The following is a 27711-nucleotide window of genomic DNA, read 5'->3' as shown; positions in this document are numbered from 1 at the left end:
GCGTATGGAATTCAGAGGTTTGTACTGGATGATACAACACGATATGTTTCACACTGTTGCTCTTGGATCTTAAAAATCAGAATATGCAACCAACTTCTAAGACTGAACTTTGGAGATGTGCAAAAACATTCCTGGAGATCTCTTTGAAAAACTGAAAGCAAATCTGAAAAGAACGGCATCTGCAATAAAGGTAAAGAACGGACACACTAAACAATGAAAAATGATATATTTAGTTGTAATTTTCGGTTATAGGTTTCCTGCTTATTAACTAACAAGATGAAATGTGTATTTAATGACCATTGTGACTGGAAAGTAAATAAATGAAAGGGCGGTCTTTGATACTTCGATTACTTTGAAAAGTAATAAGTAATAAGAGAATTAGTAATTAGTAATAAGAAAAACCCTTCTGTGAGTAGATATGTCCCAACTTTTGAGTGGTACTGTAAAGAGCTCTGCTAGAGTGAGGCAGAAATCTGATTCTACTTCACTCTCGCTTTCTAATAAATGTTTGGAATAAAAGCTGAAATTAATTTATAGCTGTGTATCTTTTGAGGTTTCAAGCCTAACTCTCGAGAAGCCGTGTTTTGTGTCCAATGTCGTTCGGCACGTAACTGCATAAAACCAACAATTAACAGAATACAGAAGATGCACACACAGACCGACACACTGCACAACCCTCCCCAAGACAAACAAACACAATTCTACACTAGCAGGACCACTGTCATTCGAAATATAGCCAGCAAATTCCTTATCACTTTTCAATAAAACACAGACGTAAATCACGTTAATTTTTTATATAAAGTGGTTAAAATATGGAAGAATATTGCAATGACATATAATATTTTGCATGAACCTCTTCAGTGTTTTTTTTTTCCTGGAAGACTAGAGTACCACAATTGTAATGTACAATAAATGAATTCCTTAACAGATTAAGTACTGTACCAACTACAAGCATAGATTATTACTTTAAAGAGTGCAATATTCCTTACCAAATTGTATATACTTCCATTATGAGTTGATATCCCCTAAATAATGTAGTTTCTCCCATAAGCAAACCACTCATTTTATTGTATAGTCTATTCCAGTCATTCTGAATTATAAAACAGTTTCCATTTCCTCCGTGATGAACTCCTTTAGCCCTGCACTGTCCTATGTGCTCTAAATGTAAGACGACTATGCGCGGTAGGACTGAAGTGCTTCGTTCTTCTCTCAGCTGCCTGGCTCAAGCTCATTAGGTGGCACTGAGCCTGAGTAACTAGTCATTGGCCAATGGGAGTGTCCGCTATCGGCAGTAGGTTGCCTGATGGGGGCTGCCGTGATCAGAAGCATGTAAACGATGTGAATTTTATTGCAGATCTCCATTTTCTGTGCTGAAATGAAATGTAGTGTCCAAAAATGATGCTATGATTTTGTTCATCCCTGAAAATGTTTATTATTCACTACTAGGGGTGTAAAAATGCATTTGCTGAATCACTCTGAAGGTAGAGATTCAAATGCATAGACTTTGGAATATCCTAGTCTATAATAAAAATAGTTTTAAAAATGCGCACTCATGTTTGTTTTTGTCCAGAATATAAGTTTACGGCTATTTTCAAGTGTGAAAACCACTAGTGTAAACAGTTCCTGTGTGCAGTGTATTTTTAAACTTTGAATCGTACTAAAATAATTACATTGAATCACATCATGGTAAAATGAGAGAAATGCTGTAAATCTATCTTAATAGACTCTTTACACACTTCCGGAGTCAATGCAGTGGAAATCGTCATAATAGGAAAAACATTACAGCAGTGGCGCTGCTTATGAATGAGAAAGACCTGCAAACTCCGCACAGAAAGTACCCTGGTCGCCCGGTCGGGGAATTGAACCCAGGCCTTTCCTGCAGTGAGGCAAGACCACTACCCACTGTACCACCCCCTACATTAAAACAATTTTTCAACAAAACATATTGTTCACTGAGTGAAGCAGTTATATTCAGAGAAAAGCAAGCTTGACGTGATCTACAAGCCTTTCTTTGAGAATTACTTGCCTGACTACGAAGCTGAGGGTCTCATGACAAGTTTCCCAGCAAGGTCAGCTAACATTAGCTGTCTAATGATTACAAGAAAATAGTCAATGTTCTTGTCATCTTCAATGTTTTGTCATCTTTTGGTCATACTACGTGACTTAACCCTACATTTTCATATATTCCCCCTCTTTAAATGTTACTGTGTCCAATGTTGTAAGTAGCCAGACTTTAGTCAGTGTTCTAACTAAGCTAACCAACAAGACAGTTTAATATCACTGACATTAACGTTTACTATACACAAGTGTCAAAACGTACTGACCAACAAAACTGCCACACAGAACCCTGTGGCCGGTCCATATAGTTCACTGGATTATCTACTTCATATCAGATAATTAACCACCAGTTTTTATTTTATTTATATATAAGGTCACATATTCTCTCAGCCATTCACAGCTTTTTACTTCCTTCCTTAAATCCGTATCTCTAATCCATCCAGTGCTGAAACTATGAGCATCAGCAGACTATGATGAATGTCCCTTGTCAAGCTTGCTCTTCTCTGAAAATGAAAACTGCTCCACCAAACGAATGTGTTTGGTGGAACGTCTTTAGGAAGCGATTCAGTGTATGATGACATCTCTCATTTCAACCTTGAAAATCAGTTCAATTATTTTGGTTCAATTCAGAGTTTAAAAATACACTGAATGCACAAATGTGATTGGAGGGACTGCCTACAGTGTAGTGGACTATAGAGAATAAAATCAGGTCAGAGATTTACACCCCTAGTAGCTTCTATAAAAAAATCTGTAACTACTAAAAAAGCTAACGTGTAAGTTGAGTAGCTATAAGAGTGAGGAACTGAAGTGTGGGCCTACAACCAGACCCTTAGAGTTTAAGGGGTTAATGTATGATGGTAGAAGTTGTGATTCACCCGATCTCAGACCCATCACTGTCAAACACACACACTATTTCTAGGTATGCCCGATCAGAATTGCCAATCTGCCAGTTTATTCATTCATACTGGCCAATCTGTGTTGCCACTTTATGATGACGTGAGCAAGGTAAGCGCACTACACCTACATTTGAATGTTGCTGCTGCTACACCTGTACCAGAGACGGAGACTTGGGTCATCAACTCAAACTCGAGTTGCATGTTAAATGACTTGTGATTCAACAAATTTTAGCCTGAGCAAAAAAAAAACCTGATTAAATCAAGCTAATCTTATAGTAAATCAACAGAATCTTAAGCTTCCAACCTCACATGACTTACTGTGCACATCAGTGCTGCTACAGTCATGCTGTCATTACTGCAGTGCTGTTCGCTGCGGCAGATTCGATGCATATATTGAGCCTTTCATTACAGAAAAATCTTCAGTCTAAAGGATAGAACTGAAGCGCTACACAGTAAATGTCTGAAAAGGTAAACTAGCATGTAGTTAGGATAGCAAGCATGCTACCTAGTGCACTAGCTAATCTACACAAAGGTGCCAGCTAAGTTTTAGTCACAGATCACATAACTTTAAAACTAAATAAAACTTCAGCTGGATTAGTTGCACTAGCTAGCTTGTGTGATGTATAAACTACAGACTAACCAATAGTTTTAAGTTGTTTTGCCTCATTTCTTTAAACGAGCCACAGCGTTTCAGTTCAGACTGAAGGTTCTTGTATAATGAAGAGCTTGTTATTTGCAGACCTGATAGGCTGTTAGTTGTGTTTTTACTCGTGTACAGTGCAATGCCTGCAGCTATAAACAAGACTAAACTAAAATTCTCTGCTGAAAACTCAAGATTTGACCAGCATACTGATGCATGCCTCATTGAGCTAAATAGCCAGTTGCCACTCACTTTCAAATAGCACTCTGGCTAACAGAAATGACTGAAAATGTGCTCGGTTTAAATTGGCCACACAAATTGGATGTAAAGAAAAATCCGAAATCGGAATAAAAATTGATGATCGGTGCATCCCCAACTTCCTATTTATAATACAGGTTCTGTATGACCTACAGTGCATATGAATAAAGCTTCGATCTGGTCTGCACATTATATTAAGCCTAAACCAAAACTAAATCCCACTGACATTGCAGGTTTAATCCCAATGAGTCTGTGTTTAATCTATATTAGAAATCTAACTGTTAACCTTCGAATAGCAGCCTTGCCTTTAGAATAACTGTGCAAGACAGGTTAAGTAACGTGGAGCGAGTAGACATAAAATTCCTATGAGGTTTCAAAACACACTTCGGGCTAAGTTTAGCCTCCCCTAAGCCCCCCAGACCACTGGTGTGCATGACTGCATGTGTGTGTAAAACCGAGTACTTCAACTTTTCACTGTATGGATGAAGTGTCAACATTGGTTCACTGTGTGGTGGCCTATGAAGCCGCTAAACAGTCTAATAAAACTGCAGTACTTACACCCAGTGAAATGACAAATTCTGCTAGCAGACCACTGTAAGCTGGAAGACCCTTGGTATATGCTGGGAGATGGAGGAGTTCAACCTTTTCTTAAAGGCAAATTATGAAAAGCAAATTAAAAAAAGCACAGCCCTTTCACAAAAGCACTGTGGAAATAAAATGACTTACAAGAAAAAAAAAACCCTGCGCTCAAATCTAACTGTTAAAAAACCATGGCAGCGTAAAGAAATGTGTACATTCTGACCGTTAGAAAAAGTACTAGTGTTGCACGGGAGCCAGTGTTAACAGCAGCGAACCGGTCATTGTTGGTCAGTGTAGTGGAGAGTGTTTGTTTTGTTTTAAATGCTGGTAGATGTAGGTCAGAGATTCTATTGTAATATTAAAAAAACAAACAAATCGAGTGAGCAGCTTTAACGAAATCACCAAGAACACATAAAGTGACCGTTGCTCTTTCAGTATTTGTACTTGCAGAAGGACTCAGTGCCCCAGTGCGGACTGCTGCATCCACGTAAGACTGGAACTGTGAACGATGCTGGACTCCAGATCTACAGCAAGAACAGCAGCAGAAGAGAAAAAGAAAGGAAGAGATAAAACAAAACACAAGAAGAGTTATTCTCTGCTAGGGGCTGTTTAAGCACTTTTGAATATGACATCGTGGTACAATCAAGCCTTAAAGTATCAAATATTAATCTCTAGATTTAAAGACAAATTTTCATGCATATTTATCCACTATATGATTAGTCACGCCTGCGATTGCACCAAATATTTAATAAAGGAATAAGCCATGCATTATAGTGATTTTACCACAGTTAAGGGTGTTGTTAGGCATGTATAGTATACTCCCTTACCTGTGATAGAATCACTGTAACGCACAGCCTCAAGTGGCTTGTTGCTTTTATAAAATGGTTGACTACATATGATAAAATACTCATTTTAAGTAATTATTAAAATAATCGAGATAAACAATTATTCCGCCTAAAACCGTAGTTCCTTCAGAGTGCGTTATTGATAGCACCAAGCTAACGATATTGCACGTCCCTTATCCCAGGCTGGGGCTAAATCTCAAATGGCTCCCTGCTTTTAGTGCACTACAAAAGAATTAGAACACTGGCTCTTGCACTCAAACAGTGCATAAGAGCGGATAATGACAAATAGTCATTTGAGAGTCAGCCACATCCATACTGGACAAATAGTGCGCTATTTGGATGTAAAAGCTAGATTTTCACAACTTTCAAAGCGATTTGAGACTCAGCCTGCTACTTAATGCAGATCTGACTAAAACATGGACATTTAAAGCATGTAAGACATTCAATTGACATATCTTTTCGGCTTTTATATTGTATTTTTACAGTGAATCATATAGTAAGTACTTCAATTCAAAGCCTATGATATTAATGGAGGAGTTGTTTAGCCTATTTGCTATCTTTTAGCCTGTGAGCCAGCTGATCAGCCTCTTGTCAGCCCCTCAGTTTAAAACAATAGTGAACTCTTACTTCATCAATACACTCTGTGATCCATGTGAGCTGCTTTAGAGTCAAAGATTACTCCATTAACAGCACAAGAATCTTTCTGTTACAGTGGCTTCAAACGAAGCTCAGACAATCAGATTTTAGGACACTGTAAAAGCAAACAAAATGTAAAAGCCATTCAAATAAACTCCATGTTTACCACTTCTATGAAGCCATGCATGTTCCTTTGGAAACAAACGTGCTTTTATCTAGACAAACCAGCGCACACCAGACTGGAGATTGTGATTTGGCACAGTTTATGAAGTAACAGTGTCAGTTTCAACTCCAGGTGCAGTCAAAAAAAGTTTCCTACTGCTCTGGATGGCTCGCTAGCAGTTCTCAGCTGCATTTATTACTGAGAATAAATGAGAAAATAATAATAATAATTAGAATGATAAAAACAATAAGAATAAAAAAAATCTTCCATTCAGTTATTAAAAGGGAACCGTATCTTGAGCTTTTCCTATTGTTATAGAATATTCAGAAACAAAAATATTCAACACTTGCAGCTGAAGTCAAGCCAAAAGAAAGAGATGAGACTGGCATACACTGCCCACCAAGAGTCTGGGGACACTGTCTCCTTCTGCCTTTGGTGCCGGTCTTTAGTAATTTCATATACTGCAATACTCAACACGTTACTGATATTAAAAAAAAACATTGTGAACAAAAATGTTTATGTATGTTTCAACGTGTTTTTGTTTGAAATACAATATCATAATAATAGTGAAAACCATGATAAAAGGTTATGTTACTGATATTTAACAAAATGAATATTATAAGTAGTGTTTGTTTCTCAATGCTACTTCTCAATAAAGAAAAATATATGTATAGGTTATCTTAACATAAAACAACTATTTGCAAAAACTTTTTTTTGCAATTCTCAGCTTCATTAAAGTCAAATTTATGTTTTGACAGTTTCTTTTCTAAACTTTTGTTAGAAATATATACTGAAACACTTTTTGTCCCTAAAAGTGGTTTAAACCTCTGAAAGGTTTAAGTACCTGAGTGCTGATATGCAAACAAGGGGAGAAATGCATGGCCATTAGTTTTATTCCTAAGATACAATTTTTGTAAGTTGTTCCTTCAGCTTTGCAGAAAAATGGCACAAATCAAAACAGCTGTCTATTTATTTTTTTGTATTTCATTTTTAAGGTCATTAAAATAATGCCATTTGTTTGGATTCATGCACCAAAAACAGTAATTAATTTGTACATGACCATTTTCTTACTTCTCTTTATTTGTTACTTTGCCTTTAGAACACATATATATATATATGTGTAAATAAGCTCTGTTCTGATTGGCTGCCCTGTGCTTCAAAACTTGCTGCAAGCTGAATGGGTGGGTCTTCAAATACACTGAATTCAAAACTGCTGCTTTACAGTTTTATTTTTTATATATTGACAGTAAGGATCGTGTAGTGATTGTATGTTTTTGGCACTTTAACCCCTTACGTGGAGTTTGCATCGAAGTCCCTGGTGTTACTGAATAATAAACCTTAGTATGTAATAAGCCTGGAATTTTAAGGGGTTAACAATGTTTACATGCTATCAAACTGTTACTCTTAAAATACGGTTTTTAATTATATTTGCCCTTTGATATGTTACGTTACTACAAACCAACAAAGAAACAAAGCTCATTTTTTAAAAAAACAGAGAAAAGCTACTCCCCAAACATTGGTAAGCAGTGTATCTGCCTCACAAACTGCAAAAAAAATGCATTTTGGCAGATTATGAGCTGCTATGAGCCGTCGCTTCACTTCCCTCCATGTCTGTCTTAACAGAGAGTTCGGCTTACTTTAATGTCTCTCCAGAGAGGAGGACCCACTCACATGCAGTGGACTGGCAGCTCTACCAGTGCGGAGGCACATAGCTGTAGCCGGGCGTCCCTTGCGGCCTGTACGTTGGCACGGTAACTGGGTGGGTGCCGATGTGTTGTGTGTGCTGCGGTGTGGTCAGCAGAGGTCCTGAGAACATGAGAACACACACATGCAATAAAAGTGTTGTTCACACAGAAAATGCATCTTTGGCAATTGCAAAAAAACACAATCCTTCAGAATCTGATGCAGCTACAAATATTTCAACAGCATACAAATACTCTGCATAGTCTTAAGTCTTAAGAAAAGTCTAAAGACTTTTCAACATGGACAAAAGTGCCCAAAATTCAGGTTTTACAATGGATCTTACTACTGCTTTTAGCTACGTAATATACTTTTATTCATTTTTATACATACCAGTGTGTCACGGTCTCAGAAACCACATAAGCAAGTCTATACTTATCATAGTTTAAGGTTAAAGCTAACTGGTGGATATAAGCTTCCATTATTTGTTAGCTACGTTGGCCTTTCAGCTATAATGCAAAACTAAAGAACTACACTTCAGACTCCAAACATGTCTTGGCTGGTCAACTACATTAAGGATAAGGAGAAATCTGTAAATGATCAAAATGGGATGCACTTCAGAGCACAACAAAGGCATTATAAGCGTTCCAGCTTCAGGGCAGATTCCATTCATGAGTAAAACTTGCACTAGGTCAGGGGTCGGCAACATGCAGCTCTTTTACTGCCCTGTTGCGGCACCACAGCAGAATTAGAAGTAAAAATAAAATAATCCTCCTTTGCATTAATTCATTCTGACACACCATTCCAACACAGTTTTAGCAATAAATGGCCTTAAACACTGGAGTTAAAGCAGCCTATGACTGCTCATTCATCAACCTTTAACCCTGAAGATTGGCGCACAGACTGCTGGTCACCACAGCAACACAGACAAGTCTTGTCTAGCTAGAATCTCTTTTGCCAGGTTCTTGTTCAAATTTTCGAGGAGTTACATTCTGGCCCCTCAGGCACCATTTAAGGTGGAATGGGAAATTGAAGCTGACAGATGAGAAGCTGACTTCAGCCTCGTAAAAATTCGAATGTCGCTAGAGATTTTACAAGAAACTATTCTACTTATGCAGAAAGGTTTCCTGCCAGAGATGCGAGAAAAGCATCTATAGCTGAGCTAAAGCTCATAGCCGAGCAAAGTAAGTCTGCATTTTCATTTATATTTTTTAGCCTATGCTAGTAGCACATACTGAGACATGTTTACAGCCAAGATGGTAAAATGGACATAACACGTTGTGGCTCCCAGGGTGCTCTGATTTTTGTTGAAAGGACAAAACGGCTCTTCTTAACATTTGGGTTGCGACCCCTGCACTAGTCTGAAACCCTTTAAGCTGGAGGTGTGACAGTACCTGCAGACATGGCCATAGTGGAGCCGGTGAGCATGCCCATCGTCACGTTGTTGGGGCGAGCGGCGGGGACTGGAGCGGGGTAAATGGCCGAAGGCAGGCTGTTGGGCTGCACCACTGTGGTATGATGGATTACGTGCGGCTGCGCAAACATCGGCTGCGAGTAGTAAGCACCCTACACAGATGGGATAAAGGGGAGAGAGAGAGAGAGAGAGAGAGAGAGAGAGAGAGAGAAAGAGAGAACAAAAATAAAACAACTGCATAAAGAATACTAAAAAATAGGCCCATACCAAATTAATTTTTGTGACCATTTCAATACTAGGTGTAATAAACGTGTCACATAAAATGGCAAATATAACCACTACAAAGTAATGCTTTGTTAAGAATCAGCCAATAATAAGAACTAATACAAATAGCATCTGCTAGGTATTATATACTTTTGTAAAGCTATGGAAAAACTATACTACTGTTTTATTAAACAATGAATTTTTTTTATTTAAAAGAATTACACATTTTTAGTGTTCAGTTTGTCAACTCTCCTCTTTTTTAGCTTCTCAAGATTCAAGTAATTCCACGGTCAGTAAAACCTTACTCCACATCTCAGATGTTTAGTTTCAGTGTTTGAGCCAATATTTTTCTACATTACCTGTTTTCTTTCTCAGTGAGGGCATTTTGACAGCTACACATCCTTTCAGACCCATATTTCCTTTTCAAAGATGAAAGCTTTATGCTTTTTATCTGAGGGGGACAGTTTTGGTGGTCTACCAGGTTTGTACCTGGTAGACCACCTCACTTCCTCTGTATCTTTAATCACTTTGCAGGTGGACTATTTTATATCTCCTCTCCGACAGCCATTTTAGACGCATATGAGGAAGAAATGTGTGAGGTGGTTAAAGTGAGTTAGGCTGGGCGTACGCCACACGACCTTTAAAATCTTAACAGATTTCACTCGTTTCTCCTCTCGCTCTATCAGCTCCCGACCTGGAAAATCACTTCAGATTGTGAAAATTAGTTGTAAAGGCCAAATCGGGGTTACCATCAAGCAAAGGATCATATAGTGTAGGCCCAGCTTTAGTGCAGTTGCTTGTGTGAATGTTAGTGTCCCTTAAGCGGAACATACTGTCAGTGACAAACACTGTTAGATTGATGTTATACTTTGTGTTGGAGGCTTCTGTGTTTTCTGTTAAATATTCTGTCGCTGCCCAAGGAACAACATGTATCTTCATTTATGCTGATTTATTTTTCATCATTTGAACACAGCAGCTGTCCTTGAACAGCTTCCAATAATGGCTGTCTTGACTGGAAACTGAATAAATGAAAATGGTCTCTGACTTTACACAGTACTGTACAGTTTACAGTTTTAATCTAATTTTCACTGAAGCGCAATTCCACACCATAGACATTTCTGCTTCTGTATCATCATTATCTGGCTATATCTTGTGTCATCAGGTCATTAAATGCTTGCAAGCGCCTCATAATGTCATCAACCTAATGCTTCTGGTACTTGATCAAATACTTAAAGTGCTTGACGGGCCTGATTCCAATACTGCCAATACTATTGATTCCCTACTTTATAAATTAACTCCTAGCTCAGGAGATGGGCAGCTTTGGATCAAAGAATACCTGAGTGTAGAGGTTCTGTTGGGGGTAGGCACTTCTGATGGGGTACATGGCCGTGGAGTAGGGGTTGGGGGATGCCGAATAAGGAGGTGGGGCTCCATTGGTTTGTGTTGGGGGGACCTTGTATGGCGCTCCTGTTGTGTATCCTATAAAGAGAAAGAGAGAGAGAGAGAACCTTATGATAGGGTGACTTTCCATACTGAATCATACCAGGGATACAGCACATGAGTGTGACTTCAGAGTACATGCGCGTAAGCTTTACCTGGCGGGTATCCCGGGGTGCCTGTCTGGTAGACGTTGGGAGTGTACGCAGGAGCTGTGGTGGGATAACCTGCAGGATAGCCTGAAGACAGACAGAGATCACAGAGCGTCAGGATAAGAGCAAAAGGAAATGTGTGTTCGAGGTAGTGGTGGAGGATGAACGTTATTATGATAAATTACATCATATTTTTGTTAGAATATCATGGGTATCGTCAGTACACTGAACAACAGTGCGTATCATAAAAAAGACAGATTTAATCGATTATAAATAACCTGTAAAAACTAGTCTATCTTAACTGCAAAAAACTAACAAGCAGCTTATTTTATCTATTTTTATCAGTGGTGTGAGTTTTTTCCTATTGTTCCTTCTTACAAAGTTTAAGTCTGCAAACACTGAAATAAGGAAAGTCTAACGTGGCACTACTGCTTTGCTTGTGCACTGTGTCTATGTCAACTTCTCCACAAATCTAAGAATAACAAATCATTATAATAGACATTGAGTATATTAGGGTTGTGAATCTTCAAGTGCACATCAAATCCATTTGATTCAAATGCAATTTTTTGTAATTTAAGAATGAATTGTTATGATTAAAAAAAACGTTAATACAAAACGCTTCTTATTGTTTTTAAATCGATTCGATTCTTGATTCATTGGTTTCCGATTCAATTCAAAACCAATCTTTTATATTTTAAGAAACTGATTTGGTGATTTGATTCGGAAATTCAATTCAGCGATTCAAGCTTCTTTGAGAAATATTACGCTGGATTAAAATAGAAAAATATTAGCTAAATCAGGAAGTTTTGGCCATAGAATGTTTCTAACAGAAGAAATATCTGCAGTGTCCACACACTGCCAATGATTTGTCTAAGTGAGTGGGTCTCCACTTGGGGCTCACGAGATAATTTGAGGGGTCAACAGACATGTTTTTTTTCAGTTCATGTTCAGTATAGCCTGATTCTTCCAAATAAAGTATAGCCTGATCCTTCCATATAAACTCAAGAGAGGAAAAAAAAGAACAAAAACTTTTTACTGGAAGAGAAAAGAAAGACTGATCGAGAGAGAAAATTACTTTCTCAAGCTGTAATTCCGCTAAACTGCTTTTGTGTTGGGTCTGTGATTAATTGTCTCCCTAAACTGTTCTACACTCCAGAGGTAATCAGCCAGAGCAAGCGTCAGACCACTTTTATTTTCTTTGGACACAACCAGACTAGAGGGAATATGAGTGGGAAAACGAATCAGTCCATCTACATCAGTGTTTCCTTGCCCTGGTCCTCAAATACCCCTGCACTGCATGCTAGGGTCAGCTAATGAACAAGTCGCTGGAGTTTAAAATGGGTGTGTTAAAGCAGCACAAGCACCAAAATATGCAGTGTAGAGATTACACATAATGACCAAAATGAAACATAACGATCATGATTCATGACCATTCACACGTTCCATTTTAACCCTTAGAATTTATTGCTAGTCATTTTGTTATGTATTTAATTTACAATACTGTGCAAAGGTCATTTATTTAATTTTCACTCAGAATATTAGGTTTGTTATTCATTTCTGAGGAGATATTTCTGAGGAGTTAACAAAACTTAGAGTTAAAAAAAGATCAAAATCAAGCTCGACACTTGCTCCAGATCTGAAAAATCCATGTGTTTATTTCCATTCTTCCACAGTGAGAAGAACAACTCAGCGCTGTGGGTCTGAAAGGATGTGTAGCTGTCAAGAAGCCCTCACTGAGAAAAGAAATAGCAAATGAAACAAAGGGGCTGCTGCTGGTCTGCTTAGAACAATGGACAGAGGCTCATGTGTGTTTTTCTTTCTCCAAGACTGTGCACACAATAACTTTCCATCAAATTCATATAATCATAAAATATCTCCTCTTCTTCTTACAAACACAAACGTGGTGTGGAAGTTAAAAGGGCCAATACCATCTCACCTCTTGACCCTAACACTTAGCCCTACCCCTCCGTTTTGTGCGTTCACACTTAGGGATAGGGTGTCCCAATTTTTGTTGAGATAGAGGGGTGGGTGATGTGTTAGGGCTACATGGCCCTCCAAACTGAGGAGTGTTATGAGAAAAAAAGAAAAATCAGCAAGATGGCTGAGCAAGCAACCAAAGAAACCCATGTAATAGTTTCTCAGTTAGAAATCACGATAACCGTTGTATAATAAGTTTAATGCTGTTTCAATGTATTATGGTCCTTTTCTTCATAACAAGCAAAAGTCACTAGTAGTTTGCTGATGTCTCGGTAGCTAGCTAGCTAAATTTCCTGTTCCACCTTAAATGGAACAGCAGTTACATTCTGGTGCGTCAGGCACTGCTGCACCATTTAAGGTGGAACGGGAAAATTCGAACAAGAAGCTGATGAACAGCTGACTTCAGCTTCATATCACCGAAGAATTAGGGGTGGGTGACAATAAATAACTGTCGCATCCCCCCTCTTTGAAGGCATGTGACTCCCTAAATGTAAGTAAAGCCCAGCAGTGAGGAGCTGAACTTTACCTTCCTCTGCCATCACTGCAGACTGGCAGGGTCACCTACAGAGCAGCGCTAGTAGCCTGTTAATGAAGTAATGCTCTTTTTATTTGAGGGTTGTTCCATTTTGTAAGGGAAGATTTCAACCACTACCCCTTGTAACTCAGTTTCAAAGGGTAAGGTGACACTCAAAAACAAGGGGTTGGGGTAAAAATATGGGCCAAAGAATCTGCACTTTCCACAGAATTCTTTAACCTGTTTCAATGCGCAAAGAGTGAAAAATACCATAAAACACAGCCTGCTTTTGTTATTGATGAAAATAACTACGGCTCATCAGGCTTCATCTGTCACAAACAGGTCATAGTGAGAATACAATCCGTTCCTTTCTAATTACACTTCACAATTTTGAAGAAAAACATGCTTGAGAGTGTAGAGAAGCTCACCTGGGTACGCCACGTTCTTCGGGTTTGCGTACGCAGCGCCTGGCTGCACAGGACCGTAGACAGGATTCATACCGGTAGTTGCTCGGCCCTTACTGGAGGGGAAGGAGGGCCGGAGTGAGAGAGAGACAGAGGAGAAAAGGATAAAAATGTTAGCGTAAATCACACGACGACGGGCGGCTGTAAAAACAGATAACCCAGCAAAGCCGATGTTTCACCCTAAAAATAAATGACTCCGATTCTTCTAGATGAGAAGGTTTCAAAAACTCTGCCGCTGCCGTTTCTGTCTGATATGAATGATGAAGTTTATTGTCAGAGATTAAAAAACAGCTTATACGAAGAGACTGAGAAACAGAGGAAACAGAATGTCCAGACAGAATTATAGACAGATGAGCAGAGATGAGACAGAGAAACTGTACAAAGCAAACAGAAATCGATCACGTCAAACACTGAATAATTAACACAAAGGAGAGGTAACACCTCACGTTAAAATCAAAGGACCTAAAACATAGCATGATGGATGGCACGTGAGAGGGATCGTGTGATAACGTGCTACAGGAGAGTTAAGCTGAGAAGCGACTGACAGGCGGAGGGGATAATGCGGTGAGGAAGCAGAGGATGGTGCTGTGATAGATGAGGAGAGTGATGTGGAGAGGAGAAAGAGGACTATGATAGATGGACGCACTGGCTGTTTATGACACCTCGTAAATAGACTCCCTTAGAGAATATAACTAGAGGACGCATCATAGTCCGGCTGATGGGATGGCGCGAGTCGTGGCTGTAAATCTCTCATGCGTGGCTGGGACGAGTGTTCCCCGTGCCCTAAATGCTAAGGACGCTGCTAGAGTTTCTGAAGAGCAATCACCCCATAATATGGTACAATCACAATGCATGAATTATGACACAATCCTACTAAGAGCTTTGGTCTTACGCTCACCAGAAAGGACAATGCAGAACATTCTGAAACTCTCCTACAGACATTTTACCCGATTACCCCAATTTACCTGATTTTCCTCTTATTCCAGGTGTGGTCGACCAGCCAGGACATGTCTGGTGGCCAAAACGTGCTTCTGTAGTTTAGCTACCAGGATAATGCTGCTAACACTGGAAGTCAACAGTCACCCAAATCCTCTCCATAAACACATCCCCAAAACTTCTCAACCCACTCAAACTGCATCCAGGTCTTTATTAGGGTCGTGCAGACTTGCGATGTGGTTTAGGACCCAGTATGACTTACTGTTATCTATAAAAGTGACCAAAACTTCACAACGCATAGTCGTTTGGGCAGCCACTTTAAGGTGCTGTGCTGAAATTTGACTGCACACCTCATGCAAGCATAGACAGACTACATTTACAATTTCTGTTGTTTCTTTTTATAAATAACTACTAATATTGAATACCTGTCCAGGGTGTATCCTGCCTTCCGCCCAATGACAGCTGGGATAGGCTCCAGCACCCACAACCCAAAACCCAAGAGGATAAGCAATTTAGAAATGTGTGCTAATATTGAAGGTTCAAAATGAAGACAGGTACTGCTAACACAGCTGGCCTTGGCCTGTTCTCAGCTTTGGTTTAGTGCTTGATTTAGCAGCGCCTGGTTTAGCTGCAGCCGTAGGATGGAACTGTCATAAAATCATCTTTATGTTGTGTACATCGTCTATAAACAACAGCCTCCATTTACACTGTGTAAACACTTCATGACGAATGGACCAACAGAATTTCGAAAAAAGAAAAAGATCTGTTTAGTTTACATAAAAGCTGACAGAGATCATCAAGTTGAGAACAATCTTTCCCCCTCCTGTAAAGTTTCCATTGCAAAGGCACGTTTTCTTACAACAGCAACAAATTACCATCTGTTCTTGACGCACCAAAGACTGTGGTGGTTCCTGTAAGGCCTATAAATATAACATTGTTCTGGTAGGGAAAACATCTATTTGTGAGTTTTCTGACCAATACTGCGACTGCATTTTAAATGTGATTATTATGCGGTTCCTTGCATAAAACATCTTAAGTGAACGTTGGCCATAAGTGTCCCCTTTACTTTAAAGAAATAAGCAGGCAAAAAACAAAAATACCCTTTTTTCACTCCACAGCTGGTCAATCAGTCAAGACATGTTTGGAGTCCTAATTCTAACACTGCTTAAAAACACTAGAAGTCAAATTGTTTCTGTAAAAATGCATCATTAAAACTTCTCTGAACTCAGTCAAACCGCATCCGGGTCTTCTTCAATATTGCACAGACTTGTTGATGCACTAATGTCACTACATGTCATTAATCAAAATACTAGCTCCCTCCATGGACATGGATGCTACAGATGGACACTACAGATTTTTTTTTGTTGTTTTTTTTGTTTTTTTGTTGTTTCTTTTTATGAATAAATGTTAATAATCCTGAACAAAACAAGCTGAAGATGTATGTTTATAAAAGAAACAGCAGAAATTGTAAGTATAACCTAAATTCAGTACTTGTTGTTTAAAATATCTGCCTGCTGAGTTCAGCTACATGGTGTAGTTTTGTTCATTTTATAGCTCACAGTGAGTCCCATCATGTCCACAGTGTCAAGTCTGTGTGACCCTAATGAGGAGCTGGATGTGGTCTGAGAGGGCTGAGTTAAGTTTTGGGATGTATTCACAGAACAGATTTGGGTGACTATTGAATTCTGCTGTTAGCAGCGTTAGTCCCACAGCTCCAGCACTAAACTAAACAAGCAAAACCTGGACTTCGAACATGTCTTGGCTGACTAATTACATCTGGGATAAAAGGGAAACTGTGTGAATTAGATTTTTTTCCAAAACCTTTCCTTTAATAACACAAGTCAAGTCTTTTTTTTAAGATGTTTTGTCAGTTATAATTGAAAGAGAGACAAAATAATGAAACATTACATAACAAACATGCAAATTTCAATGACATGACAAGACTGCATACTACCATATTTCAAGGGCTGTTAGTGGGAACCATTCAAAACAGGGCAGATCACAAGGGCAAATGTTTAATTCAGTTAAAGAGGCCCTTATTCATCAAAGTTTGTGCGAACAACTGCGCAGATTTGACCACCTTTAATGACGTACGAACAGCTTTGCTTCTGATTCATGACGTGACGTGGAAACGAGCAGAGATTTGAGCTTAAATGATGATTCAGCTTCAGTGCGTGAAATCAAGCGCCAGTCTACCAGCACCACATTTACATATCATTTGCATAAAGCACAAATGTTTCAGTAGGGAGCCAATAAAATGACAGCATTCAGTGGCTCGTGGGCCAATGGCTGCACTCGTAGGCGAAGTTTAAGAGAGAGCAGTGAGTGCACTGTTCCCCCTACTGATGAAACTTTCTAGTGTTAAAATTACAAGAATAAAACATGAATTAAACAAAACAACTTAGTGTTTTTAATACAGTAGAATGATGAGACTCTGTGGTAAAATAACATGTACACACTGTATTATAGAAGCTCCTGCACTAGCTGTGTTTTGTATTTTTTTATTTTTTTGAGTCAGTAGGATAAAACAAAATATGTCTTTAAATGGAACATAGAACAGTTGCAGCTTTTGATTATACCAATGTGCAATTAAAATAAAATTAAAAAGTGCATTCAGTCATGTGCTGGATTGCTATGTGCACATGTTATGTGTTATTGTTATTTTCCACTATTTTTATTATTGATATTATGCATAATATTGATAATAGTTCTAGTCACTTAACTGCAAATCAAGCATTTTTCAGGTTGTTAAACTATTACATTTATTATATTTACACACATTCCTACCAGACGCGAGTTTGTACAGATACACTAAAGGTTAAACAGACGAATAATGAAACTGTGATGAGGTCATTTTACGATCAGATTTGACCGTATGCAACTTTGATGAATAAGGGCCACTGAGAAGGTACCGTGAGGAAAGCATTAGGGGGGGGACTTTGAGCAACACACTAACCTCTTCAAGTTCTGAGAGCTTTCTGGTGGGTATAAGAAAGCAAATTTGTCAATGGGGTGCCCACTTGCCATGTTCTGAGGGGGCTAGTGTAGGTGGAGTGGAAAAGCGTGTGCAAATCTGAAAAAATCAAAACAGATCATGATCACAGTGGGTAAGAAAGCAGAGCGAAGCAAAAGCAAAGCAAGGCAGAAGCAGCACTGAGACAACAACAGGCTGTTTACACACAGACACGGGCAGATGGACACAGACACGACAGTCATATGCAGGTCTGATGGTGAGCAACCACTAAAAAGGAATCCCACCGATTTTTCAAAATTTCAGCATAATTAAGTTGCTAAGATGTAAACAAAGTCATTTAGAGTCTTTTAATGTGAAATGCACTTTTCTAGAGAACATTCAGGATTGTTTACAGCGGTGGTGATAGGAACCAGACGTCTGAAAGGTTTAATGCATCTAAAAGCTCCCTCACAGGAAGTAATTACACAAAATGGTTATTTATGTGCTGCCTGAGACACTGTTACACAAAAGGTTTGCTAAATATATTTATAGTGAAGTGGTCCAGTACTGTGCAAAAATCAGAGATCGTCTGATTTCTTTTCCAGTCAAAACAGCCTTGAAGTACAATTTTTTAGCATCAGGGAAAAACCAGAAAACATAAATTTAACAATAAATTACACAGAAGACTCAACAAACTAATTATAATCTCATTTTTCAGTATTTACACTCTTTACTCTTATTACAGCTTCCATTCTTTTCCCGAGACTCGCTTTCAGCTTTTCAAAGAAATCTGCAGGGATATTTTTTGAGTCTTAGAAGCTGGTTGCATTTTCTGCTTCTCAAAATCTAGGTAACCCAAACACATCCAGTGATATCGAGGTCTGGACTCGAACATTGTTCTGAGAACACCAGCAGCTTCTCTGTTTGATTTCTCCTTATTTATCTATCTTTTCTCAGTAAAGGTGACCTGAGTCCCACTTTCTCTGTATCTTTTAATCATTTTTTGAACTCCTTTTTTCCTCCTTCCTTATGCAAGTGGATTATCGTTTATCTAATCTCCTCAGAAATATCTCCTGAAAAATGAATAACTTGTACTTAATGGCCGTTTTGACTGGAAATTAAACAAATGTACAGTCCCTGATTTTTGCAGAGTGCTGTGCATGCAGGGTGTTGTTAGGAAAAATATTATATTTACCAGTATTTTACTTAGATTGCTTGGATTTCCGCTATTTTACCATAATCAACATATAAAACATGCCTAGGTTCACTGGTGGTTTTGGATATCAAATAAATGGCTATATTTGTGTTAGTCACTGTGACCCCTGATTCCTATCACCACCACTGTAAAGAAATCTGAATCAGTAACCACTTCACATCAAACCACTCTGAATGACTGTTTACATCTCAAACACAGAATTACGCAAAGGTATTTAAAAACTGGTGGAATTCCCCTTTAATGGCTTTGAGCTTATTCAAAATGACATGTACAGTGCTAGTAAAATACAATACAGTCCTTTTTATTTTTCTATCGTGTATGGCTTATTTCAAGGGTGTAGTGCTGTGTTGATTTTAATCATTTGAATTAATTAGGCAGTTAGATAACCTGCAAACATTTCAATATTTTGTATTCCAGGTTAGTTGATACCAGTGAGTAATTTCCACAGCGTGATCAGTCAGTATGAGATGTTTACATGTGAAATGTACTGTACTTGGTGTGAAGCGGGTTCACACTGAGCAGACTGTGTATTTACACAAAGGTGGTTGATTGTATTTTGATTCACTGGCTTTTTAATTGCCATATTTTTATACCACCCCACTGATACTGATACCACAGAGAGGCCCACGCACAATCAATCATGATCTCAGAGCAAGTTAACAGAACATATTATGTGGTGGTACAGTGTGTGTGCGTGTGTGTGTGTGTGTGTGTGTGTGCTCTGTGGGCTTTACAGGCTCTTTTTTGCTTTATATTTTTCTTAAGAAAATGTTTTATACATATTTTCATGTAACATCTGTTTACCTGGGCAATAAGCATCTAATTTTCTTTAGAAAATAATAGTATTACAATAAATACAAATAAAATTAATACAATAAGTAGTAATTTTGTGTTGATGTGTTTATTTAACCATTTTCAAACCTCTCCCTGAGGAAGCCCAGTACTATTTATTGTCATCATCCAATTCATGGTTTGTGACATTTGGCAGAATGTCACATTACGCATAGGGGTGGGCGACGTGGCAAAAATATTAGGCTATATCAAGATAATTCAAGACGTTTTAACAATACACAACCTGCATCACAATACTGAGTCATTCTGAGATTTAATAAGTTGTATTATAAAACAGACCGTTCTGGTCCTAAAATCTGATTGGCTGTGCCGCGATCGAAGCCGTTGTAAAATCCACGATATATCACGGCTACGACCGCCTCTCAACAACTGAACTCTTTAATACTGCGCCACGGCACGAAAAACCCTTCTGTTGTTAGTGGATTATTCTTTGACTTTAATGCTGATCGCACGGATCATCGAGTGTACTGATGAAGTAAGAACCCGTTTTTGTTTAAACTGAGGGGCTGACAACTTATTTTCTTTACTAGAACTTGGCTGGTCAGCTAGTTAACAGGCTAAAACATAGCAAACATGCTAAACAACTCCAACATTAATATCATAGGTTTGATTCGCTGAAAAACAGCAATAGAAAAGTCTAAAGAATGTCAACTGAATGGATTATACGCTTCAAATATCTGTGTTCCAGTCAGAAGTAACGTTAGCGTCAAACCCAGACTGAGTCCCAAACGGCTCTGTACTCCCTAGCTAAATAGTGAGCTGTGTAACATTAAGTTCAGAAATTCTACCTTCTGCTGTCAAATATTGCACTGCCTGCCGAGTATGACTGAGGATGAATCCCAAATGACCATTTAGCAATATTTTGCATTGTTAGGCTGCAGGAGTCAGTATTTAAATTCCTACGTAGTGCACTATGTAGGGAGCAGGGAGCTGTTTGAGATTCAGCCCCAGAAAAAGACTTGCGGTGGTAATTTGGTGACCAAAAAATACTTATAAACTGCGACCATTTTATAAAAGCAATAAGCCACTCGAGGCAGTGCGTTACTGTGATTTTATTACAGGGAAGGGAGTTTTACTCCGCTTCGCGTCGTGCCAAAGAACACCCTTCCCCATGATAAAATCGCAGTAACCTACGGCATCTCGTGGCTTATCGCTTTAGTAGACAAGATAGAACCTGGAGTGCAACATAAAAAAATACTATAATAATGATAATAAACCTACAACTACAATGATTTGTATCCAATGATTCAAAAACTGTGCCGCACTAAATCCAAATAAACAGGACTAAATATGCTCACTTTGTAATGAAACATGTAGTTAGTCAGTATTCGAGTACTGACGATATCCTCAGAAAGTGTATTGTGAAATAATTTATCACGATAATGTTAAAATATAGTCATATTGCCCAACTCTAATTATGCACATACTAAACATGGAGTGTCCTGACTGCAGTGTTAACTGGTAGACTAGCATATCTTATGTGAACGATGTGGCTGTATTATCTACGAAAACACAAAGATCAGACTGAGTCAGTATCAGCCAACATCCAATAACTAGCCGAAAACTAGCAGGGATCCAAGATCATTTAACTGGCAGTGGACAGATGTTCAGATTCGACCGATATTTCAAACTGATATTTAATGATGGTGCTTTAAGGGTTCTTTGGTGAAGAAAATGGTTCTATATAGAACCGTGAACACTCAGAGAACCATTTGCATGATTAAGGGGTTCTAGGAATCACGAAAGGTTTCTTCAGACTGATGGAAAATGTGCCGTAGATGGTTCTATACAGAACCTTTTTGAAAATGGTTGTATACAGCACCTATATACCTACATAGCACCTTTTCAAAATGGTTCTATATAGAACCATCTTTAGCACATAAAGGAAAATTTTCCATCAATCTGAAGAACTCTTTCATGATGCAAAGAACCCTTTAATCATGCAAAGGGTTCTTTGAGTGTTCATGGTTCTATATAGAACCATTTTCTTTACTAAAGAACCCTTGAAGAACCATCTTTTCTAAGAGTGTATTTATTTTACTCTGTGTAAGCAGAACATTTTAGGCAATGCTGGGCTACTGGGTTAAAATATCAGCGCTGCATTAATTTACTGCATTTATAACACTATATTTTAAAAGGCTTTATTTCTCAGTGATACTAATCCAGGAAGATTTAGTCCTAAAACGCAGGCAACAGTTTGAACAGCCACTGTCAAATTACACAACATTTTGTTGATTTTCTACATGAAAACAAGTTCATTTGTCCTCTCCAGGGAACTTTTTGGCCAAATTATCTGCTAATTTCAGTGCAAAGTTTCTATTTTTAGCTAAGGTTAATATGGAAAAGAAAACATAAAATACAAAATGCACCACAATGTTTACACAGGTCATATTTTATGTTTTGTTTCTTTCCAATATAATAACTTCATCCAGTAAACAGTAACTATGCTTTAAAATGTGCAGCAGTGTGTTCTCTGTAGAGGATGTGCACATATTTCACAGAGAAAATACACCAGAAATGCAATTTGACCAGAAGCACCCAAACTGTTGCAAATAACTTTATGTACATTAAAAATATTGAACAACAGCATCAGCCCATAGTTCCCATACTGTTGCACCCCTAAAAACTGGAACGATACAGTATACACAACAAGCTTTTAGGAAAATTCTACATCAGAAACAGATACATTATTTTGGACTATAAACAATCATAATCGATTCTAACAGTCAAAATCAATGCAGTTCAGTCGATTCAGATTCGCTGTAAACCCCTAATGGATATACGATCATCTCAAATGACAAATAACCCTTCAAACAGCCATCTGTCTTCAACAACACAGCGTTTGCTCTGCTGACCGTCGTCGCCTCGAGCAGTGCTGACAAAAGCATCCAGCTAAAGCCCAAGGCTAAAATTTCGCCGGCAGCAACCATACTTCACAAAAAACGAGAGGAACTGCTGGCCACTCTTTATCAGGACCACCTCTTCTCTTCGTGCAGCAGTGCATGCAAAGGAAATCGGAGCTAGCTTTACAAAGCAGGCCCGGCAGATTCCTCGTCACTGGACTGTGCGCTCACACGCGACGTCCTCCTGCGCAAATAAAGAATTCTGTTTTGCTAAACAAGACATGTCTGTGCAGGTTCGCAGCCACATCACGTACGGTAAGAGGCTCATAATGCAAGACGTACAGACAAAGAAGGGAGATAACGTTAACCATATTTGATAGTCTGCACCTCGTCTCAGAAGAGGGAATAAGAGGCGTTTACCTTAAAAAAGACACTAATTGTCAACTAAACAGGGACCAAAATCAGTAATCTGCACCATCTGCTGCTAAGAAGGATCCTAGCCGTTCAATTTTTGTGACTAGAGTTTAAGTTTCAGCAGAAGACTTAAAATGGACTGCTGTGATTTTAAGAGAGGCCCACAAAGAAGACGCTCTCACTGTTTCTCAGCTCCAGACTTGTAGCCCACCTGTGATTTCCTGCTCTAACTCACCTGATTCAGCTCCTATTCAGGGCCTAGAGCTGGGTGATACAGCAAAAATACAGTATTGCGATACCTGAACACATTTTCATAACACACGATACGTATCACGGTATTGCATTTTTAATAAGCTGGAACAGAAAAAAATGCAGCAGAAAAACATTTAAAAATTCTAACAAAAACTATGAGAACAATGTTTTTTTATTCAAAGTTTCACTAAAGTTTTTTCTTTTTAAACAAAGATGTAGTTGGTCTGTGTTCTTAAAGGCACAACATGCTCCGAAAATCATATTGTGACATAATTTAACATGATGTGCATCAGAAAAATTACAATTAGGCATTTGCCATAAATCATTTAGCTCTATTTTGCAGGCAAGTGGTCATCTACCATTCAATTTTCAACTTGTTGAGAGCCATTTAACCAAATACAGAATGCAGTTTGGATCGGTAAGTGCTTACTGCTGATTGGCTTACTTGGAGTAACACTAAAAGGCGAGTGATGTGTGAAGATGTATCAGGATGATCAGAATCACATCCGCATCAGCAAAAAAAATATCAGCAACGGATTTCAAGCCGATATTTGGTGACATGTTTACTGTAGAACGTTTGGGGAACGCTGGTCTACTGCACTCGTAACTCTACAAAAATAAATGTTATTTCTCTACGATGATAATTTAGATTCATCTATTTTCAATTTCCATATATTATAAATATTTACGCATAAGCATCAGCAGACACTTCCACAAACAATATCAGATCAGAGCATCGGTCCAGAATTCCCATATCGGTGCACCCCTAGATGCAAGGCCTGAGGAGTTTACAGCACGAGTCCACTTGCAACTTCGCCTCACCGCATCCTATTTATTTCAATGCACATGATGGTTTGCAGCGTGGGAAAACCTGCTTAGCCATGTGGCAAAAAAGTTCAGCAGATTTCAACTTTATGCAAATGAATGCGGAATGTTCAGCCAATCAGGTAACGATAGACTGGTCTTCGTCACAAACAGCAAACACAGTAATAGTAGAAAGGTAGCTAGCTTGTGCGGACGACTGATGAATTCTTCAAATTCTAAAAGCATAAAAAGCATTTGTCTATATTTTAGTCTCATTCTAAGCTTCTGTGCAGCAGCAAACAGCATATCAGATTGTTTACTGTGCCAAATATGTTCAACACGGTTCCTTCATTTCCATTACAACATAGAAACGCCCACCAGCAGTGAGCAGACACGTCCTGTGCGGCGAGGAAACGTGCACATGGACATGTACCGTTATCCCAGCAAGGGTAAAGTCTAGATCTTTATTACCATTCATTCAGTTGATTCATGCCCAATTTACCAAAACTTTTCAACATCTTTTTTCTTAGGAATGCACAGTGACATCAGATATCTTCATGAAAAAAAATGATCATTGATATTTATTTATCAAAAATGTAGGTGATGCTGGGTTTCTGTGCTAAAATGTATACGTCATTGATTTTTACACCTCTCGTTGTCGTTATGTTTTCCTGTAATGCAAATCCAGGTGGACTTAGCACCAATTTCTACATGTTCTGAAATGTTACGCATCTGTCCACAGATATGTACATGAAAAATATCAGATATCAGCACCAGCACCATTCCCATTCCTACACGCTTAAAAAAGATGGTTCTTCAAGGGTTCTTAGGTAAAGACAATTATGCTTAAATGGTTTGTCACATGGTGAAACGGTTCTTCAGACTGATGGACAATGTGTTCTATTGTTACTGCACCTTTAAGACTAATATATGTTAATGACCTCTGTTCTGATTGGCTGCCCCTCCATCAAAAAAGCAGCCTGGACTGAAAAACTCCTTATGACTTTAACGTGAGGCAGGGCTAAACAGCTGTAGGCCGAAAAGGTGGATGTGTGTAAATGAGCTGGGTTTGTGACATCACAAAAACAGCGAATTCAAAACGGACCCGTATGTGCACTGCATGGGCTGGGAAGAGAACAGTAAACAGCGTACTAGTTAAATCAAACTCATTTCTTTAAAGATATCTTTTTCTCGTGATATGAGTCCTTTAAAGGGGCACCAAAGCCAACAGCAGCTGGGACCAGCATCACCCGGGCCTGGCGTAACGCTAACGTTAGTTGTGCTCATTCAAACCACACTGAGTCCGGACGCGGCTAGCCTACAGCTAAAGCTCGGCAACTAGGAGTTAGCCAGGCTGCACAACAAAGAAAGATCACGTTTCACGCTTTCCCAGCCCGCTCCCAAACCTCCCCTCACGTCCAGGTCCTTTTCCTTCTCTCCAGTCTCCCGTATTTTTCGACCCTTGCCGTGTAAACACGGTGTACCTACCACACGACACCATTTCGCACTGCAGGTCTCGGCCAGTTCCTCCTGTCATGCTCCGGGCTTTATGGAGGGATTTTTGGATTTTGACGAGTACCAAAAACACGATTATGGGTCCGAATGAAACCAAATTCCCTCGCTTTTCTCCAAATTTCCTTTCTCGAAACTCTGGCTCGGAGACATATATGTATTTTTCCCACGAGGCTTCCTGTTCGCCAGCTTCTTGTTCGAATTTTCCCGTTCCACCTTAAACAGCGCAGCAGTTACATTCGGGCGCCTCGCGCCAGAGCGTTAACTGCTGCGCTATTTAAGGTGGAACGGCTGGCGAAGAATGAGAAGCTTGACTTCAGCTTCGTAGCTTATTTTTCCCCCCGAATCCCCGCACAGTACGGTCTGCCTTTCACGTTTAAGCGACTGAAACGTCCATTTTGAGCTGTAAATGAGAAAAACGCTGAGAGAAACGTTTCCACACTCACCCAAAAATCCCTTTTTAACGGTTTTGACGGTTTTCTCCTCAGGCCGGGCTGTAGTTGCCGTAGTTACCGTTAGCTCCGCTCGGTGAAGGTGATGGTTTTTCTCCCCCTCCCCGCCTCGCTTCTGCACTTTTCGGGTTCGTGTTCGTGAGCAGAGCCGCTGGTGTGACATCGACATTCACAGAGAGAGAGAGAGGGAGTGGGGGATGGGAGGAGAAAAAGAGAGAGGGGGAGAAAAGGAGGACGGCGGAGGGCACCCAGGCTGGAGGACCTACTTCCACAGCTCCGCGAATAAAAGCCTAGCAGCGGTTTCTCCTCACTGCAGGAATTAACGGCGGCCTGTGTCCGCAATGGCTGCGTTTTGTACACAAACAAAACCTCCTCAGCGCACTATTTGGGTCTGTTTCCTCTGGAAAAAAAGAAGAGGAGCTTTTGTTTTCGTGCTCCTGACTTCCCTCAGTCTCTTTGTTGATTATGCTGATTATTAGCTAAGGCTGAACGATTCGGGAAAATATCTAATCGCGATTTTTCCGACTAATATTGCGACTGCAATTTAAAATTGCGATTTTTTTTTATAAATTGAGATTCAGGCCTGATTTATTTTGGCTAAAAAGATCAGAATATCCACCTTTTTTAGCTTGAAGCTCGGCTATTGAACATAGTGCGCCAAACTGCCAGTAAGTTGTGGTTGTGATGTCACAACACATGGAGGTTTGGTTGCCTCTGATTGGTCTAACTTATCTTTAGACATGTCACAGGCTCTTATTTACGGAAGTCCAGAGAGGCCATGAGGTAGTCAGAATTTTCCAGATTGTTATTTTGAGATAATGAGTTAAATATCTTGTTATTTCAAGATAACAAAATTGTTTTTGTGAAAATGTCCAGTATAGGGATTGTGAATTATTGCCATAAACGGCCACCTTCCAATTCGTGACCTACCAAAATATTTGTTTGTGACTGGACAACACTTGGTGTATTTCCCATTTTATTATAAAATGTATCAGCATTTATTGACAAATACTGTATAAAAATAACAAGTAAACTGCTATTGAGAATAATTACTATCAACAAGTTGTCAGTACAAAGGAAGTTCACAATTAATTTACACATAATCCATACATACACTTTGGAAATTGTTGCAGACACAAGTTTATGTGTCTGGCACTTTATTTCTTTGCAAGATGTCAGTCTTTTATTTAGAGACGTTAAACATTAAATGGGGTCAAATTGACCTCAAAGATAATAGGAGAGATATCAGTATCAGCCCACAATCCCTTCCCTATTTCCCTCTCTATTTCCTTTATCATCATAAGGCTGTTTTGTTGTTGTTACTGTGCCTTTAAGACTGATATATGTAAATGAGCTCTGTTCTGATTGGCTGCCCCTCCATCAAAAAGCAGCCCAGGCTGAAAGACACTCTATAAATTCAGTGTGAACAGTGAATAGGCGGGTCTAAACAGCTGTAGGCCGAAAAGGCACAGATATGTAAATGAGTTTACTGTGACATCA

General features: G+C 39.1%; 1 protein-coding gene across 1 annotated transcript; it reads right to left on the bottom strand.

The window, feature by feature from the left end:
* Positions 1-4830: 4830 nt before the first annotated feature.
* Positions 4831-26615, bottom strand: LOC118824385 (protein FAM168A-like). Its single transcript, XM_036594501.1, has 8 exons — positions 26206-26615; positions 17870-17986; positions 13942-14033; positions 11029-11109; positions 10770-10912; positions 9150-9321; positions 7747-7881; positions 4831-4955 (listed from the first exon to the last, which is right to left on the bottom strand). The coding sequence occupies exons 2-7, from the start codon at positions 17938-17940 to the stop codon at positions 7766-7768; spliced, it is 675 nt and encodes a 224-aa protein (XP_036450394.1). The 5' UTR covers positions 17941-17986; positions 26206-26615; the 3' UTR covers positions 4831-4955; positions 7747-7765.
* Between the last annotated feature and the right edge of the window lie 1096 nt (positions 26616-27711).

This window comes from Colossoma macropomum, unplaced genomic scaffold (assembly GCF_904425465.1).
Source record: "Colossoma macropomum unplaced genomic scaffold, Colossoma_macropomum, whole genome shotgun sequence".
In the NCBI taxonomy this organism is placed as follows: domain Eukaryota; kingdom Metazoa; phylum Chordata; class Actinopteri; order Characiformes; family Serrasalmidae; genus Colossoma; species Colossoma macropomum.
The sequence above is the reverse complement of the archived record's forward strand: the minus strand, read 5'-3'. Positions and strand labels throughout refer to the sequence as shown.